Source organism: Rhinichthys klamathensis, unplaced genomic scaffold (assembly GCF_029890125.1).
Source record: "Rhinichthys klamathensis goyatoka isolate OS25496 unplaced genomic scaffold, OSU_Roscu_1.1 h1tg000254l_1, whole genome shotgun sequence".
NCBI lineage: Eukaryota > Metazoa > Chordata > Actinopteri > Cypriniformes > Leuciscidae > Rhinichthys > Rhinichthys klamathensis.
Window position 1 is genome coordinate 1,645,195 of NW_026606776.1, and position 20,609 is coordinate 1,665,803.

Below are 20,609 nucleotides of genomic sequence, written 5' to 3' on the forward strand. Positions count from 1 at the left end.
TGGGGTTCAGGTCAGGAGAGTTGGCAGGCCAATTGAGCACAGTAATACCATGGTCAGTAAACCATTTACCAGTGGTTTTGGCACTGTGAGCAGGTGCCAGGTCGTGCTGAAAAATGAAATCTTCATCTCCATAAAGCTTTTCAGCAGATGGAAACATGAAGTGCTCCAAAATCTCCTGATAGCTAGCTGCATTGACCCTGCCCTTGATAAAACACAGTGGACCAACACCAGCAGCTGACATGGCACCCCAGACCATCACTGACTGTGGGTACTTGACACTGGACTTCAGGCATTTTGGCATTTCCTTCTCCCCAGTCTTCCTCCAGACTCTGGCACCTTGATTTCCGAATGACATGCAAAACTGAGCAACAGTCCAGTGCTGCTTCTCTGTAGCCCAGGTCAGGCGCTTCTGCCGCTGTTTCTGGTTCAAAAGTGGCTTGACCTGGGGAATGCGGCATCTGTAGCCCATTTCCTGCACACGCCTGTGCACGGTGGCTCTGGATGTTTCTACTCCAGACTCAGTCCACAGCTTCCGCAGGTCCCCCAAGGTCTGGAATCGGTCCTTCTCCACAATCTTCCTCAGGATCCGGTCACCTCTTCTCGTTGTGCAGCGTTTTTTGCCACACTTTTTCCTTCCCACAGACTTCCCACTGAGGTGCCTTGATACAGCACTCTGGGAACAGCCTATTTGTCCAGAAATTTCTTTGTGTCTTACCCTCTTGCTTGAGGGTGTCAATGATGGCCTTCTGGACAGCAGTCAGGTCGGCAGTCTTACCCATGATTGCGGTTTTGAGTAATGAAACAGGCTGGGAGTTTTTAAAAGCCTCAGGAATCTTTTGCAGGTGTTTAGAGTTAATTAGTTGATTCAGATGATTAGGTTAATAGCTCGTTTAGAGACCCTTTTCATGATATGCTAATTTTTTGAGACAGGAATTTTGGGTTTTCATGAGCTGTATGACAAAATCATCAGTATTAAAACAATAAAAGACCTGAAATATTTCAGTTGGTGTGCAATGAATCTAAAATATATGAAAGTTTAATTTTTATCATTACATTATGGAAAATAATGAACTTTATCACAATATGCTAATTTTTTTAGAAGGACCTGTAGATGAAATTTGAAAGACTGATTAAAAGACAAAGTTTGGATTCAGATTTTATAGTGTCTTGAAATAATTCAAGCCATGCAACAATTAAGCATCATAACAACAACAGCTGAATAAACAATAAGTTAATATTTAGTAACTTGCATATTAGAGATATTATTGTCTATAAATTATTCACAAAAATTGATAAATATAATCAGGATGCAAATTGCAAAGGTTATGCTTAAAGGGATAGTTCACCCAAAAATGAAAACAGTTGATGGCCTTATTGACTTCCATAGGTTAAAAAATACCGGGGTCCATCAACTGTTTGGTTAACGGCATTCTTCAAAATATCTTCTTTTGTTCAGCAGAAGAAAGAAATTAATACATGTTAGGAACAACTTGAGGGTGAGTAAATGACAGAATTTTCATTTTTGGGTGAACTATCCCTTTAAGTGTAACCTTTGCATCTTGATTGTATTTATCCATTTTTGTGAAAATTGTGAACTGGTAATAAGAAATCAATTTAAATAATGTAAAGGCCGCATTAATTCCCTCTCCTTCTACCTCCTTTCCCCTGTTTCTCTCCCAGAGGAAGTCCCTCAGAGACCAATGGCTGATGGAAGGACCTCCCACATCTCCTGACAGTACGGGACCCCGATCACCCCTCTGGGGCCACAAGGCTACGGAGATTGAGACGCACATTAACAAGTACGATTTTTTTATTGTTAGATTTGATTTGCTCAATATGTTGTAGAGCTTAATAAGAGCTTAAGAAAATCTATTTTTCAGATTTATATTGTTTTTTTTTTTCAAAATATATTTAATTTAAACCTTTATTTGCTAAAATAGGTTACGAAATGTACTTGTAAAATGTATATTTTAAATATATTGTGGACAATATATAAATGCATTTAGAATGAAAAAAATATATACAGTGTATAATATATTATATACAGTAGTGGCCAAAAGTGATGTCCAGCCTAGAAAAACTATTCAAATATTAATAAAAACTAGATTTTATAAGAATGTTGCGCAGTCGTGCTTGGAGTCAATTGTTTTATTTGTGATAAGGCGATGAAACTTGTCAAATTATGCGGACATTATTTTTGGCCAGGCTGTCATACAAAGGAATTATGAACACATGCAAAACCAAGAGAGAACCAACGAAATATTGATTATATACTGATAATCAATGTATGTTTTTTCTTATGAGCTTTTTTTTTTTTTACATGGTCAAATTAAACCTGCAGCTGTAGTTTGCCCTATTTTGCCAAAAAAAAATTGTCAGATAAATACCTTAACCAAGTTGAGTGTTTTGTTCTTCCCCCATATTTAAAAAATATGAAATATTTTCCTCATATTTTGATTGTTTTATTAAAAATTTAAAAAACTGTCATAGAAACTCTCATGAATAATGTATGCGATGAGTTATACAATGAAGTTCAATACTTTAATACTATGGGGTTTGTTCAAATATCTCATCGCACGTACAGTGGTAAGAATGCTTCCCTTTGCAAACACCACTAATTATTCCTGCCAAAGTACTGGAGCACCAAGCAGGTGATGGGTTTTCATCCCCCAAAATATCTTTCTATTTCTGCCTGTGTGTGTGTGTGAGGAGGAGTGTTTGATGTTCCTCCTTTGCACATCAGCATTTCTTTGCTTGACTGAAGGAGATGGTGATTACTGTAATAAGCTGGCCGCTGAGATGTTCGTCTGTGTTGAAGCAGGGCTTTAATTAGTCAGTAAAGTTTGGCAGTAATAAGCTGCTCACAGGTCTATAGGGAACACACTTTCATGGTGTGTAAACAGCCGTCTGAGGAGTGATTCGTTTAATGTGTGTATTTGTTACAATGCAGATTTATATAGCTATAAAGCATGCTGTGATTTCCAGAGAGAATCGCGAGTGAGTAAACGAGTCCACGTGAGTGCAGGTTCACTTGCGCATCTTGTTTAGTCTGATAGTAAATCCTGGAAAACCCACAGTATATTTTGGGAACCTGTTGGGGAAGAAATTGTAGGTTCTTCAGTGAAATTGTAGCCAATCATGACTACTGTCAAGCTACCCTTTAGGAAAAGTTCTTAGCTACACTAAAAGCTATTCTCCAACATTACCTCTCCAGTTACCTTGCAGGAGCCAAAAGTAGGTTCTCACCATATAAAACATGACATGCGTGTATGTGCATTAGATTGCAGGTGATGTCTGAGCGGTTGGCAGAGGAAGAAATTAAACTGAAGAAACTCATAGAAGACAGTTCCACTGAACCTGGCACAGATGCTCAGACACAGCATAAGGTGAGACACCACGTCTGACAGAAGGATCACGCAGGAACTATTTACACTACAATGTTCAAATGTTTGGGGTCAGTAAGATGTTTTTTTTTTTTTTTTTAAGAAATTAATACTTTTGTTCAGCAAGGATGTATTAAATTGATCAAAAGAGAAAGTAAAGACAAATATAAAATTTCTATTTTAAATAAATGCTGTTCTTCTGAACTTTTGAACTATGTTGAACTATTCATCAAAGGATCATAAAAAAGTTTGTTTCCACAAAAACATTAGGCAGAACAATGTTTTGTGTTCAACATTAAGAATGATTAGAAATTAGTCTGGGAAAACCCAGACAACTTCCGGCAAATTTAGATTTGCTCTGAAAGTTAGTCTGGCAAAGAGCTCATTCAAGCTCATTTCCAATCGGTCGAAATCGCGGCACCAATCAGAAACGTTGGGGCGGGCTTTACACGATGACGACAGCGCTGGGATTTTGAAGCAGATTTTGTAGCCTACATTACAAAGATGGATGCCGCCGTCGAACATCACTCGTTCGAATCAGCTATCGCGTCTGTTTTAAGCGATTTGAACGTTTCCTTTTTGTTAAAAACCGAGCAAAGAACAACACTCTGGAGATGTTTCTCCGCCGCTCTGCATACGTCATCTCCTTCATCGCTCTGATTGGGTTTAGGTCTATCCGCGACGTCCGTTGGTGACGCCCCTCTGGAAATGATTTGTCTATGACGCTTTGCCAGACCATAACTCAGTTACAACTGAGAATGGTCTGGTTTTAACCAGGCTAATTAGAAATGGTTCTCGAGCAGCAAATCAGCATATTAGAATGATTTCTGAAGGATCATGTGAAACTGAAGACTGGAGTAATGATGCTGAAAATTCAGCTTTACATCATAGGAATAAATTACATTTTAAAATATATTCAGAAATATTTTATATTGTAATAATAATATTTCCATATTACTGTAGTGTTTATTTACTATATTCTTTTAATCAAATAAATACAGCCTTGGTGAGCATAAGAGACACTTTTTAAAACACTTAAAAAACTCTTACTGGCCCCAGACTTTTGAATGGTGGTGTAAGATAAGAAGGTTTGCAAGTTAACAACATAATCAAATAAATTAATATAAAATAGAATGGTTCTTCAAATCCTTAGTGCTTAAACAGTTAAGTCAATACGCTTCATGTTCACAGTTTACTGTATGATACACCGCTCTCTGAAATCATTATGAGCTGCTTATAAGTAGCAGCAAGTCATTGCTGTTTTTTTTATTTTACACTTGTTACCATCACAACAAACAGCCTTGTAACGGAGGTCAGCTGAACCGTAAGTAAACACATTATTTTGACTTTAAAAACACACTGCAAGGCTGTTGAATATGTTGCTCTGACGGTCTGCTGTAAGATTACAGCTTTTAGAACTGAATTCGAGCCGAGTCTTGGTCTTACAGTACTGTTTCCTCAAGACCAATTCATTTCAAAGGCAATGAAGTCAAAGTGTCAACATACACGCACGGGAACTGAGGTGTTCATGTTCTGTTGAGATTGACTTTACTGACGCCCAGTCACTTGAGTGTAAAAATAACAATAGGACATTTCAAAATTAAACTCATATTTTCCCTTATTTTAGTATGTTCCTCTGACCTTCTCAAAATGCTAATCCTTTATATTGTGTGAACTGGGTAACACTTTATTTTCGATAGTCTACTTTAGACATTTTACTAACTATAAGTAACTTTGCAACTAGCAGTCTTTAGAGTAATAGTAGACTGTCTGTTCAATATCTACTAACATTTTATTTTGATACTCCTCTAACAGACATTCCACTGACACAACAACATGCCAACTTATTCTACTAACCCAAACCTAATAGTCTACTCTAATGAGAATTAGTTGACATGTAGTTGGAAAGTTGCTTAGACATATTTAATAGATAGTTAATAGAACTTATATAGTTTTTAAATCTCAGACTCTTAATTAAAATCTTAATTAAATTAAAAAATTAAGTTGGAATACTGCTTATAATAATGAGAAAAAGAAAGAAAAGTCATGATGAGTCAAAGAAAAGTCATGCCGTATCAAATGTTTGTTTTAGTTTTTTTTTGTTGATTATTGCAAATACTGCCTGCATTGAATACTGCATATGAAAAATATAGTGTTGGCGTGACTCCACCTTGTGGCAACTGAAGCTGATGTGTCCGTCTGTTAATAAATGAAGCTGGCAACACTACCATATTTTTTTGTAATCTTGATGAAAGATCTCCCCCAATTATCTAATCAGAGCGAGTGAAAGAAAGTATTAGCAGTTATGAGCCAGTGAATGGGGAAAGCTGCACATGAATTAGATGACTGCTGTTATTTACAATAATAGAGGAAGGGTGAGTTATAATACAATATAAGCACCCAAATCTGACAGCCCTGAAACTGGGTTACTAGTCTCGGGTGATTTTCAGTTCTTCTCATATTTCATATAACAATTGATTAATGTTTTGAATGTTCTGAATATGGTATTAACATTACTCGAGTTAATTAAAAACATGTCAGCTTCTAGTTATTTGCCGTCAGCCATGATTCATTTATTCCATAGGTAAAAGTATCCCATAACAAGGGGGTTACTGAGATAAAGTGAGTCGTTTATCTGGTCATGTGATTTGAACATGAAAGAGCACATATAATAAAATTGCTTTTATAAGCATTTCTTTAAAAACTTAATTTCTTTGTGTGTAAAACTTTTTAATGAGGAAAAATACTGAGTGTACCTTTAATAAGTGTTTTATGGTGTTTCTACCAATCACATTGTAACCAGAGTGCTGCAGTATTTGGGAGACGGTTGGGTTATCGGTGTGCATGTTAATGAACTTCGATAGGAAACTTCTCCAGTCTCGAGCTGTTCCTCCCATAAATGTTCCATGGCCTTGAATCAAATATTAACCAGCAGAATGAGATGGTTTAAAGAGTTAAAGAGTGTGATGTGTCCTCTCTAAGGATGCCTGTTGACCTTTTCTCTCTTGTTTATCCAATAGGGCGAGACTATGGTGGAGCCAGTGGGAACAGGTGAGTGTGTGCCATCTGTCCACTCTCTGCGCTGCCGACCATCTGTGTATCTGTTGCAGTGAGCATCTAACTAACAGGTCTGCTTTCCAGACCTGATTATTGATAACACAAAAGAGTGTAATCCTTGACAAAACAGCAGTGGTGCTTTTGTTAAATTAATTCCTAGTTAATTAAATTGGTAAGAGTTTACAATACGGCTAATGATCAATTTGCTTTAATTTGCCAATGCTTTAGGGATCAACTAATGATGCATAACACTTTCACAGCATTTATAAAATCTACAGTAATGGTAATTCTGGCAAATATTCATATATTTTGAACATTATAAAGTTACAAGCTAACATTGGTAGAGGAACCATGAGGTAAACAATGAACAATTTATAATATTTTTTTATTATTATTATTACTAAATACAATATGATGTCTACTAGAGTTTAAAGATTGGGGGTTAGTAAGATTTTTTTTTTTTTTTTGATCAAAAGTGACAATGATTTCTGAAGGATCATGTGACACTGAAGACTGGAGGAATGATGCTGAAAATTCAGCTTTACATTAGGAATACAATTTAAAATATATTAAAGTTGAGTTATTTTAAATTGTAATAATATTTAACAATATAACTGTTTTTACTGTATTTTTGATCAAATAAATGCAGCCTTGGTGAACACTTCTTTCAAATATATAAAAGAAATCTTACAGACCCCAAACTTTTGAACAGTAGTGTATATTTATGAGTATATTTATCAAAATATTTATGTTATGCAATTGAACCTTATTAAAAAGTGTTACCAATCTTTTTTAGGCTTAATTAGTGCATCAAACCATTTACATTTAAAATAAAACAATAAAAAATTAACAAAAGAACTTAAGTTGCAAAGCATGATATTGAACAAATATCAATCATAAATGTTTCTAATCAAACAGCAGTTGCTGAGACGGCCCCTAATGGACCTATCGTGGAGAATGGAAAAGAGGAAAAGAGAGGTATAAAATATCAGTTCTTATATATTATATACTATTCTGTCTTAGTCACCTGGTAAAGACTTTGGTAACTTTCCAGTCATATATGCTGAGATGTGCTTAGCGATAAAACTTGCCTTTTTTTTCTGGCAGATGATAAAATAGGTGAAAATAATCCTTAGACTTACATTGAGGGAGAGACATAATATGGCAAGACCAGTAAAACACCCTAGCAATGCCCTAAAGACTGTTTACACCTGGTATTAAGATGTGTTTTGGTCGATCGGATCACAAGTAGACGAGGGAGACACGTTCCCCTTTACACCTGGTGTTTAAATCCGTCTCTTTTGTCCACTTTCAACCACTTCTGTCCTGATTTCTTCGGGTAAATGTATGGGCTTCTTCAGATATTTCGATCTAATGAACTACGGTAAATAAGCTTGAGTAATTTACATATGAACATGCCCGGAGATGACAGAAAAACATACGGAGAACATTAGCTTTCATTTCTGTTCCGACAGCCGCAAGACCAGCCGAACGCTGAGAGTGTGTTAGAAATCAGAAATGGTGAGAGAACATTGGCGGAGATGGGTAGAATTAGGGGTGGGGTTAGGGATCAGGGGGCGGAGATGGGTAGGATTAGGGGTGGGGTTAGGGATCGGGGGCGGAGATGAGTAGGATTAGGGGTGGGGTTAGGGATCAGGGGGTGGAGATGAGTAGGATTAGGGGTGGGGTTAGGGATCAGGGGGCGGAGATGAGTAGGATTAGGGGTGGGGTTAGGGGTCGGGGGGTGGAGATGGGTAGGATTAGGGGTGGGGTTAGGGATCGGGGGCGGAGATGGGTAGGATTAGGGGTGGGGTTAGGGATCAGGGGGTGGAGATGAGTAGGATTAGGGGTGGGGTTAGGGATCAGGGGGCGGAGATGAGTAGGATTAGGGGTGGGGTTAGGGGTCGGGGGGTGGAGATGGGTAGGATTAGGGGTGGGGTTAGGGATCAGGGGGCGGAGATGGGTAGAATTAGGGGTGGGGTTAGGGATCAGGGGGCGGAGATGGGTAGAATTAGGGGTGGGGTTAGGGATCAGGGGGTGGAGATGGGTAGGTTTAGGTATATGTAAGGTGGGAGGAGTTGGTTCTTGATCCAACTCCTCCCCCTGGATTTCGTGTTCTGCAGTGAGGACCATCTCCAGTTAGACGGTCTTTTGTGGCTGTTCAAACTCATTCGATCACATGAGCGTTTACACTACGAAAGCAATCCGGTCGAATGCGTTTTTCTACTACCTCTGGATATGGTCGAAAGTGGACAAGCTCAAAATGTTTTATACACCTGTATTTAGCGTCGTCCACTTGTGATCCAATCGACCAAAACGCTTAATAGTGTAAACAGGGCCTCTGTCTCTCTTTAGTTTCAAATATATGAAAAAGCCTTTAATATGCTATCAATTATAGAATCAAAGCATTGCCATTGACAATTTAACTATTGCTAACATGTTTAAATGTCAAAACCTATTATTTTATATTCATACTGTTGGTTTTTGTTGCAGATAATTCTGTGCATGCTGAGAACCACGACGTGGAGGAAGCAGAACCGCTCACTGATGCAAACACAGAAACTGTCACCATAACAACTTCAGCTATTATTAACGGAAATGTGGAAGGAGAAACATCACACAATACTCCAGGACAGGACGAACCCGCCTCTGCTAACGGCTTCGCCAGCCACCCTGCTGAAGGAACAGGTGCTGGAGGAATAACCATGACCTTCCTTGGCTTCAAGGAGGTGGAGCCCGGACATGGAGTTGATGAGGACGATGATGGTGGCGCAATTATCCGAGCAGAAAGAGTCATCATTACAGACGAAGGAGAGGAAATCCCAGAGGAAGATGACAGCATGGCTCAAGAACCTACTACGGATGCTAAAAATGAAGAAGAGACAGAAGCAACGTGTGCTGAAGAAGAGACAGAGTATGATCCGGAAGCGTCTGTTGATCCGAAGCAGGTCGAAGTGACTGAAGATACTCCTGCTGAGGAAATAGACGTGGATGTGGTAGTGGTAGACGAAGGGCAAATAGAGCAACATCTCCCAGTCTCCACTGAAACGCAACCCCAGAATGTGACAGTAGATAGCCCTATAGAGGCTTCCCTCATTCCAATGTATTCCACAACAGAACCTTCTCCAACAATCAGACCCAAAGTCGAAACAAACGCAACAGAATCGCAAACCCCAAAAGACGAGGAGTCCGTGGCCGCCTCACGCATCTCGCTCAGCCAATTTCAGGAGGTTCCGCTGGACGAGTCCAACACAGAGAAGCAGCGTGCCGAACAAGAACCTCTGCTGATCTCCAAAGCAGCGGCCCAGCTGGATACCAGCGCCACCAATCCAGCAGAGGACGCAGGAGCACCAAAGCGGAAAAACTGCCAGTGTTGTTCAATCATGTGAACGGTCTGTTGACGTTTGACTGTGACTTTTTATTTTTATTTCTTTTTCATCTTGACTGTTACTCAAGACGTTCATATTTTGATCTTCAGCTGTTCACTTGCGGCGTCAAAGGACAAAATGTTTATACTGAAGAATACCTTCAAAACGGAGCCGTAGAACGTAAAGACTGGCATTGCCCTTTCCATATTGGATGCCCATAATTCCTATCAGTGTAAAAAGGAGCTTTGTAAAGGGCATTGGCTTGGAGGAAAGGACTGGAATAGGCTTCAGTGTGCATGTTGTTGTTGTTAATGCGTCACCATTGGTTGCATTCCCAGCCTCTGGTGTCTGATTAGTGATTATGGTCCTGTTTTTATGTCTGGCGACTCTAGAGCGTTGGCTGCCGACCCACAGAGGCCTTGGCGGTTTTAACACTACCACATAAAAATATTTTGTTTTTATCAGTGCCGTGGGAATCAACCCACAGCGGCAATTAACACTTCTCTACTTTCAATAGTTGTTGCATAATCTATTATAAACAATTTGTGTGCCTTGATTATGAATCAAAACAAAGAGACAGAATGGTTACCTGTGATTTTATACATGCTGTAACATCTTTAGAGATTTGTATTGCTGATGTGAATTGAGTTTCAATTTGACTGCGTTTAATGTTACGTTGTCTTCACCTGGCTGACATAAGTGTTTTTAGACATTAAACGGATAGTTTATCCTGCACTGAAAATCATTTTATGTTCCAAAACTCCTGGAGTTTTTCTTTAGCAAGACACAAGATATTTTGAAGAGTGTTTCAACTGTTTTGTCTGTACAGTGATAGGCAATGGATTCCAAAACAACTTTCTATTACAAAAAAAGATATTTTTGTCTTGCAGAAGAAATGCATACAGGTTTAGAACAACATGAGGGTGAATAAATGATGACAGAATTAACTTTTTTGTTGTTGTTGAGTGAACTATCTCTTTAATGTGACCCTGTGAACAGTACTATTTCTGAACAGTGTAAAGTTAATCTGTTTAAGGTGAATTCTCCAACTGACATTTCTGTTGTCTTTTTTAACGGTTGTTTAAATTGTGCGTGACAGCGATTCAAGTTTCATACCATAATATGTAATCAATATTATTCAAAGCTTTCTGTTGGATTCAGGAACATCATTTTTTCAGCATGGAAAGTTTGATGCAAATTCTCAGTGCCTTAACTGAGTGCCTGTATAGTATATACAAAGAGCTGAATAAGAAGCGGCGAGGATTTTGTATAGAAAGTTTACATTGGAAGAATAAATAAAATGATGAAATTTAATCTAAGGCTGTTTTTTCTTCATACAAAAATAGTTGAGGAGGCATATGAGGTATGGCTACTGTGAATGTAAAGATACAACGGTATTCTTTTGTAAGTTATGTATAAAAGAGAATCAAATAATGCCTTTAAAAAAACAATGGCAATAATCCTTTCATCATTAAACATAAAAAGAATAGTGTATTCTGTTACAGTCTTTAAATATTCAATAGCTTGAACCTTTTTTATATTTATATTGAACTCTTTAACTTATATTGCTACATTGATAACACTACAATAAGCTTTCAATTCATCAACACGAGTTAATGCGTTCAGTATCATAAACTAACACCGAACAATGGTTTAATTAAAAGGTCATTTATGCTTTAATATGCTATCGTTCATTTTTAATCAATATCCTTGAATAATACATTAACTAATGTTAATTTATGCAGATTGAAATTAAAATGTATTTGTATATGTAAAAATGTTAATTCATAAATTATTGTTATAATTGTTACTTCATGATACCTAATGCTAACAAACTGAACCTTATTGTAACATATTACAGCTACATTTAGATCTTGCAGTATTGTGGGTGAACCTAAAAGTTAGAAAGAGAATAGAAATGCTTTCACTGTTCAAACTCGTGAGAGCTTTGAGGGCTGTTTGGATTAGTGATGCAAGGCCTGTGGTTTACTCAGCAGCTTTAGTGTACTGTGGAAGTAGGAGAGAAAAGAACTGCACAGATTTTAACCTTGATTACTAAGCAGGGGGTGGAGGTACAGAGAGAGAGAGAGAGAGTAAAAGAGAAGAAAACCAGAGAAAGAAAGGGAAGGAGAAGAGAGTAAGAAGGTGAGAGGGGCAGATTTCACAAAGCTCACTTCAGTTTTTTGTCTTTCAGCTGACCTTTGTCTTCTTTCATCTTTTATTTCATCTCATCAGCTGGTAGGCTTGTTTTCCTTTTTCATCTTATGTTTTTATGTGTAAGAATGGGTTGTGTAATCCAAATAGCCCTTTAACTGATTTGTATACTTTATATGTGTTGCATGACAATGTCAGGAATTTCAATTTGGGATTAATTAATTTAATATCCACATTACTTGTTTTACCTAGAAAAACTGAAGCAGACTTATCCACATTAAATGACAGCTATTCATACTATAGTTTTCTGGAGATTTGTGTATGTTAACAGTAGTTTTCAGTATAGCTAAAAATAGATGTGCGCTACCAGGTTTTGTTTATATATATAATATTTATATTTTCACTAGATTGAAATTCAATCATGACCTTTATTAAGTATTATGTGTGGTTTAATTCATGAGGACACTAAGAACACCTCACCATTATTGTATTATTCCTGAATCAGAATTTCCATGTTGTTTTGTTACTCGTGTCCACAGTATAATCTGATTAAATGGTATTAATCTGCTCCTTATGTAATTAGCATTATGCTATGACACACCTTTAAATCCTTGTGTTTGTTTCCAGTAATACAATACAGAGTCCAAATATTATATTGTGAATGATCCACTCGTTGTCAACAAAAAAATATTACCTGAGTCGCATGGAGATCGGATTTTGCATTTAAGTAAATATGATTCTCAGAAGACCTGGTTAAATTTTGACTTTCCAAAGAATAGAGAGAAATTTCATTGACTGTGAAGGTCAAAAATATCCACCCTCGACCTTGCACGCTGTTTAATGTTCTTCCAATTTTAATAATTTTGTTAATCATTCTCAATCGCATGTGCTAATATGGAAATATCTATGAATCAATGTGCAGGACAATGACACTATAGCAAAATAAAACAATGGTTACAAAAAGAAATGCTTAGTGTACAGACTGGTACAAAGAAAAACAAATAACAAGAAAACTTAAAATAAATATTGCAAGTAATGTTTCAGGTGACCTATATCAAGGTGAACTTAATAGAAAAGGACACTAATCTGACTTCAGGCATGGGTGTTAAAGAATAAATGACCTAATTAATTTAATTTAAGACTGACAGAGGTCAAATATTTGTGAAGCAAGAACAAGTGAAAAGGGTAATGCACTTCGCACTATAACTCCATTTATTGTGAGCTCTCCTGAGTTACTGGGATTGAAACATAAGCTGATTATTGTTTCCTAAATCAGCAACAACTACAAAAATAAAAACTATAAGTGTTACCCGTATAAAGGAAAGGACTTCAGGGGTCTCACCTTTATGCAATAAAAAACAGGTTGATCAAAGCAGTAAGGGAAGCCTGGGAAGAAAGAGACAACTTTGTTGATTACCAACACAATCAACTAAAGGAAGCCTGTCTCTGGCTTGTCATTCTGTGATTGAATAAACACATTTTCCCATTTATTTCATACAGATCTAGAGCAAAATGGAAACAGACTCTGTGACTTGCCCTCAGAAATCTGAATCCCAGGATGAATGCAGTAGTGAAGAAATAGAAATAGCAGAAATAGCAGAAAAGGCTCAAGATATGGAAACAGCAATAACAGAAGATAATACGACGAAAAAGAAAGACACAGCCACAGTCCTGCAAGAGATGAACAAGGACACAGAAGCTATAAGTGGGTTAGAAAGAACAGAAATACCCGACAGCAGTTTCCAGCCTCAACCTCACAATCATCCCACCTCCTCACCAGCTGATGGAGCCATTGAGCCAACAAGGGAAGACTTGTGCAGTACAGTTGAAGATGACTTTGATGGTGACCAGTGTCCACCAGTGCCAGGACTAGAAGAAGATATCCAACCAGAGAGAAATGAGTGTCAAGCCACGGAGATTCAGGATGAAGTGACAGAAAACACTGAAACCAGTGAAGATGTTCAGACATCTGTGCAAGACACTGAGGGTGAAGAACCTCTTAGCATGATACAGGCAGACAGAAGCACTGACTCACCACAAATGCCAAAGGTGACCAAAGAAGAAGAGGGACATGAGCTTGAGTCACATGGTGACTCCGACTCAATTGTGTTCCTATCAGAGAACAGTGAAGAGCTAAATATAGACTGTAAACCTTTGGACTTCCCCAGCACCAGAGAGCAGTGGGTGAGACGGGACAGTCGTTGTGATGAACCACCAAACCTGACATATTCCAAAAGATCGTCAAAAAGTAATCTTACTGAAGCCGGATCTTCATTAAGCATCCAAAGTGTATCCATAACTGAATCTGGGGTTAATGCAGAGAATGTCCAGCAGGGGGAGCTTGAGGTAAACAACCCAAGTGATATAAAGGAGAATGAGTTACAACAGGTGTGTGGTGCTGCTCCGCCCCTAGAAACAGTTGCAGGCGAGCCAGCCAATCCAGAGAAAGGTAACTCTGCCTCTATCTCTACGGAAGTAAAAGAGCCATTGATAATGTCACACGGGAGGAGGGCCAGTGAAAGGGAGGAGAGAGAGGGTAGAGAAACAGGTGAAGAGCGAAAGCTAACAGTTCGTTTCACAGAAACAGGTGGGACCGGAGGAAAGCAGCTGGGGGAGGTTAAAGATCAAAGACAAGAACGGGAAAACAAAGGACAGAGAGCGGAGTCCCAGTCAAACACAAAGCTTCGTATGGGAGAAGGGAAAGTCAACAGAATGCAGGTGGATCATTTTGATGACAGCCAGAGCGATAGCGGTGTATCAGCAGATTTCTCCCCCAACAGCACAACAGATGTCTCGGAGGGCCTAGTTAACAACACTGAGGCTCCTCAGCCCTTTGAATCTCCACCTAACGAAACTCCCATTGAGAGGGAGATCCGTTTGACTATGAAGAGAGAGCAGAGTCTACGGCGTTCTCGAGGACTGTGTGACACAACTGACAGGAATAATGAGTTTGTGGAAATTCCATTGAGGAGACCTATTCTATCTCAGGACCTCCAGATAAGACCCAACCCAAGCCTCGACAAGGACCGGCAGTTTGCTGGAAAGAAGATGCAGAAGGAAATCAGCGCAGAGACAGAGAGGGAGAAGGTTCTGGTTGAACTGGGCAGACTACCTGGCTTCTATGACAGGGGAACAGAGGTACAGCTTCAAGAAAAAAAGCTGCTCTTTGAGTTATTCCAAGAGCAGAAGGAATCAGTGGCAGCCTTTAGCAGAAGATCTCCCTCGAACTCCTCTTACGTAGAGTCTGCTGCTGGAATACAGGAAGTCGATTCTGCTGTTAGACAACGCCTAATGCAATTCTCTCAAAATTCTCCCACCCCACCAGCCATGGCCAAGTATGGAGGCACCAACGGCATCCCGCCTGCTGCTCGAGGACCTGGTCTAACTGAGGGAATCACGGGCCAGATAATCATAATAGAGGCCAACTCTATTCCTACAACTGTGGGAGGGCCAAACGGGGGTTATAAGACAGCCTCATGGACAGATGGAGGATCTGTAAAAGTGATGAATCCAGTGGGTGCGAGGGCTACTTCTGCAGAGCCTGTTAACGCAAGACAAAAACCAAATTTTGAAGTGGCTGAAGACTCAAGTACAGTAAAGGAGAACCCTTTCTTCAAGCTCCGCTCCTCTATGACTCTGCAGCCTCAGGTGGAGCTGGACATTAAGGAGGCAAAAGAAAGGGAAAGAGAACTACAGAGACAGAGAAACTGTCTTTATGGAGGAGCATCCATGGATCTGGAAGAAGGAAGGGGAACAATAATGGATTTGAGGACAGAAAGTGGAGTGAAAGATGGAAAGGGATCCTCTAACAAAGAGATTCTTAGTTCTCCACCCCCACAGACAAATTTGACTCCAACAGGCCGCCAATCAGAGATATTCACCGCCACTACATCAGGTGAGTCATTGTAAAGCAGCATGTGAAAATTCACAGAGCCGTTGAAAGGAGTCAAAACTTATGCATTCATTCAACATACATTTGAATAGATTATGCATTCCTGAGAATGAATGAAGTCTGCATTGCTAACACTACTACTACTGAGCTACTGGAGCACATGCAGATAATCTTTGCCAAGGACACATGACCTATGTAACAAATCCTATAAAACTCATTTGTAGGCCATACACTCACAAATTACAAATTTGTCATTCAAAGCAATATAGCAAATTATGTAGCATTGAAAATATACATTTTATCAGTTCATGAATTTGCTGTAAATTGAACCCCTGATCTTTGCATTGATAGCTCCACGCTCTACTGTTTTTGGTACAGGAGAGGATATAGAGAGGATGTATATACAGAGGATATATACATATGTAAATCTTTAAAAAACTATACTTTTTGAAGGCCAGGCCATACATTTGGCAGACAAATCTATTCAGAGCGATTTACATTGCATTCAAGATAAACATTTTATCAGTTTGTGCATTGCTTGAGAAATTAACCCATGACCTTGGCATTGCTAACACCAAGTTCTTCTGTTTGAACTAAGGACAATCTAATGGCAGCAAAACCACTAAAACTCGATACTTGTGAACTATTAGTTAACAGTAAGACTTTTAAAGCTTTTCTGTGGTGTAGAAACTTCAGTTACATAGACATTTCATAATTTGACTGGAAGTTGGGATAGTTTGTGCCTCACCATGGCAGCCAACAAACAAACAGCCAAAATGCTAATGTGGGGTTATGTCACTAGTACTAACTTAAGCCGGATATTGAAATTTCTGAGTCAGTCAAATGTGCTAAAATGAACAAAGTATGGATAAGAGTACTGTGATCTGGACAGGTGAGGTGAGGTTTGCATGTCCAATACATAAACTACGATTGTGCCTTGAGTTTATCTTTTACTACTGTACAAGTCTGCAGAAAAGCCTTCTAGACTTAAAAAGGCAAATGATCCATACATTTATGGTGACAATTAATGACACATTTAGTACTAAAATAAGGGGAAGTAAAATCTCTTTTCCAGTAAATTTCGAGGTTTTTTTTCCATTTCTACTTTCTCTTTAGTGTCTGCCTTATTTTTATAAAAATAAACTAACAAAAAATCTTTCCCCCTACTTCTATTCACTCAGAAAAGCTTTCTTCAAAATGCCATTGCCAATGCCAATGTAACTACAGACATTTTATCTACTGTAAAATCATAATAAATGTGGGACCTTCTAATCTCCTTCTGTCATTTCATATTCTTTCTCTGCTGATGGTGTCTAATATCAATTTACCACAGCTCTACAGTAATATCAAAAACTTTAGCAACTATGGTAATTTTGCAGTAACTGTGGTAAATGTGGTGCATTTGTGTAAGAGCAGCTAACAGTTATAGACCAATATTGCCGATGTCATAACTTTTTACAAGCAAAACCAAGTACTATATGTCATTTGTATTGTGATGCAGCAGAAGTAAATTTGTATGAACTGTAGCTCAATTGTAAATATTGGAATATGTTAATTAAACTAATCTCTACAGATATGGCTACCTCTAAGAAGCAAGACCGCTGCTACTGATCTTTTAATCTTTTGCACTTCATAGTGTGAAATTTTCTGCATAATTCCCATTCTTCAATTTGTTACTAATATTCTAAATATGAATTATAGTTCAAATTAAGGAGTAGGTGTGTCCAAACGTTTCACTGCTACTTTATTGTCTTCTCATCCAATGATCATATGTGGATATGAACATCCAGTTCAGTAATGGCTTATTGTACATTGACTAAAATAAACATTTGTCTCCTGCTTTCTCTAGTGCGACAATCCACCGGAAAACTGGACCTAACATGGCCACCACCCCAAGCTGATGAAGAACCAAGACAACAGGTGTCAGAGGTAGAGGATTTATTTCTTTGAATCTTTTAAAAGTGGCATCATTTGTGTTCTTCACTCTTTTACGTGAATAAATGTGTACATCACTGGTGTTGGTAACGTTGTGGCTAAAGATTTAGGCTGGTAACCCAAAAGTTGAGGTTCAGACCACAAATTGGGGAGTTACTTGCTCAATAAACATGCTACCAACACTATTCAACCTTTCAATAGGTAATCAGAGAGTATCAAAGTTTCAGTAACACTCCCTGTGCAAACACAACCACAGACACTAAATGTGATGCTAATGAACAAGTGGCTTATTGCCCTTTAGATAATGATGCCAGCGAGAGCAGAGTTCAAGCTGAATTCTTAAGAATCAAGATCAGATCTTGACTGTCATTATTATGTCACTGAATCATTCTCCACAGCCAGGAAAGTATAATGTAACAGAAACACATTCAAAACTAATTGGTGCTGCCAAGTTTACATTGCCGTTGCCTTTATCTAAAAACTGAGGCTTTTTTTATCAGCTCATCTCAGCTCTCATTTGCTTGCAGAAAGAGTGCTTACCTTTATAAATGAGCATGTGCTGCTCCTGTGTTTGTTATTTTTAACTATTTAAAAAGAAATAATTCACCCACAGCTAAACAATTCTGAAGCTCTCTTCAATAGAACAAGTGAATGCTGACCAGGGGGCGGTCAAGCTCCAGAAAAGACAAAAAAGAAAAAGCAATCTAAAGTTGTGCTTTTATATTATGTGATATATCTCTGTCTGGGGAGCAGATAAAAATTATTATTCAGTGAAATATATTCACTTCTCAAATCTAATTTCTTAAACTTGATTATGCACAATGAATGAATAGACAAAATGTCAAGAGGGGTTTAAAACAACACAAGAGTCAATGATGACAAAATGTTCATTTTTGACCAAATTCTTCTTATGCTATACGTGCTGCACGTCCTGATTTTGCCAAGTTAGATGCGTACCTGGGTCAACATATTTTGTTGCCCCTAGAACAACCTTCCTGTCCTTAGTTATCCCTAAAATCAGAGGGAAATGATAGTGAATAACACTGATGTACCCTTGTTGTAAGCCTAAACTTGACATAAACTGTAAACTTGTCCCTCAAATCTTGTTGTTAAACAAAGATGTTATTCCAGGAACATGTTGTACTTGGTGAAATCAGGTTCTGCATGTGGCCTAGAGGTGTTCAAATTCAAATGCACTCACTAACGTTGTTGTTAATGTTCTGATAAACACAGAAAACTCAAAAGATCCCAAGGCAGCGAAACCCGTTACTTGAACGCTGGGAGTCAGGGACGGTGAACGGCCATGTGGAAGACAACAACTGAGACTGAACGCCAACTACAGAATCCTAGCCTAAAGAATATGAACAGCCAGGACAACCAATGCCCCTGCATTAAAAATAAAGCATATGAACAAATGATCAGTTTCCCCATAAAATTTAAAGCAGTACCACGTGCCATTTTGGGTGGATGGAGAGAATTACTTGCCTCAAAAAGACACTGCGAGTTGGATATCCAAAATAACAATCTACAAAACGCATCATGTAAATAACTGATGGTGTTAATGTTACTAGGAATGATTGTTGATTGTTGTCACAAGGGCTCAAATGATTTCAGTGTAATAATTGTAATTTTCAATGTAAATTTCAGCTTTACAGTTACAGTAATTTATAATCAATAAACATAGCTGTTCATCTCATAGTAACAAGACAGTCTAACAGACTGGATTATATAAAAAATATATTTTAATAAATATTATTGCATAGATATTTCATTACTCATTAAACTAAATGGGAAATGGCTTTATTGATGCATATGTAAAATTAATTTTAAAAAATAAAGTGTTGATCAGATTTTTAAAAGTTTTTTTATGAATGTGTTAAATCATTTTCCGAACTCAAATTGCTGATTGTGACTCATCGCTAATATGGAGGTTTGGCTCTTGGAGACCGAAACTAGATCACCGACTTCACAATAGGCACAATGAACCAGGATGTAAAGCTTACGTCGTATCTATGGCTTTGATTTTCAATATAACAATTAAAGAGGGTGACGTTCTCGCATTCCATTCAGCTTCCATGCAAAAACCCTTTAATGACATCACAGTCCATTCTAACCTCCTCAGCCCGTGCTGTGAGGGATGAATACACGACTGCCGTGACTCAACAGTGGGCATTCAAATGCGTCGCCATGGAGATGATGGAACTGTAGGAAAGGTACAAAGAAAACGTCCGAGCGAGATTAGTCATGAGTGAGACAACACACACACACACACACGCTTTACTGACCCTCTAGTTGCCTGTGAATTATTGATCCACTCTTTCTCAGCACAATTTAGCAAAGGCTGCATGGGAATGCTCATTTCAAATATGGAAGTAGCTTATCGTTACCACTGGAGAAAAGCTGCCCATTGTCTAGTAGCCTAACTGACCTTTAAGACCAATCATTTATGACAAAGTATTCTTCGGAAAACAGAACTATGATTAGTTATGTAAGACTAGTTTCTGTCGAAACATATAATCAGTATTCAATTTAGTTTTTGTCTGGTAACTGGAGATTGTTTTGTACAGTATCAAGCAGGTCTAAGTGTTTCTGTGTAAATACAGGGTTAAGGAGAGAACAAAGCAGAGAAACTTCAGTCAACCATATGACAGCTAGATCAGCTCTGACTGTAAAAAAAGCTGTAAATGGTTTATGGTTTGATAATCAAAAGAGTTTTGGTACGGACAGACTGTGAAGACGTACATGGGAGTTTTAAACTAGTATCATATATAATAGATGTTTCATTTCATTACAGGAAATTAGTTCTGGAATGACTGTCAA

At 38.2% G+C, this 20,609-nt stretch overlaps 2 protein-coding genes across 4 annotated transcripts in view; both read left to right on the plus strand.

Annotated features, from left to right (window-relative positions):
• The window catches only part of palm3 (paralemmin 3), a 41,667-nt gene extending 30,912 nt beyond the window's left edge, over positions 1-10,755 (plus strand). For 2 of the 3 annotated variants that reach the window (XM_056267003.1, XM_056267002.1), the window contains exons 4-8: positions 1,681-1,799; positions 3,281-3,386; positions 6,404-6,434; positions 7,359-7,418; positions 8,934-10,755. In XM_056267003.1, the coding sequence (XP_056122978.1) occupies positions 1,681-1,799; positions 3,281-3,386; positions 6,404-6,434; positions 7,359-7,418; positions 8,934-9,829 (1,212 nt within the window). In that variant the 3' untranslated portion in view covers positions 9,830-10,755. The remainder of the gene's footprint in view (positions 1-1,680; positions 1,800-3,280; positions 3,387-6,403; positions 6,435-7,358; positions 7,419-8,933) is intronic. The other variant, XM_056267004.1, reaches the window with a different exon arrangement.
• A 1,173-nt stretch (positions 10,756-11,928) lies between these two features.
• misp3 (MISP family member 3) lies at positions 11,929-19,145 on the plus strand. The gene is made up of 4 exons (XM_056267000.1): positions 11,929-12,046; positions 13,463-15,857; positions 17,704-17,783; positions 19,023-19,145. The coding sequence occupies exons 2-4, from the start codon at positions 13,475-13,477 to the stop codon at positions 19,110-19,112; spliced, it is 2,553 nt and encodes an 850-aa protein (XP_056122975.1). The 5' UTR covers positions 11,929-12,046; positions 13,463-13,474; the 3' UTR covers positions 19,113-19,145.
• The last annotated feature ends 1,464 nt before the right edge of the window (positions 19,146-20,609 follow it).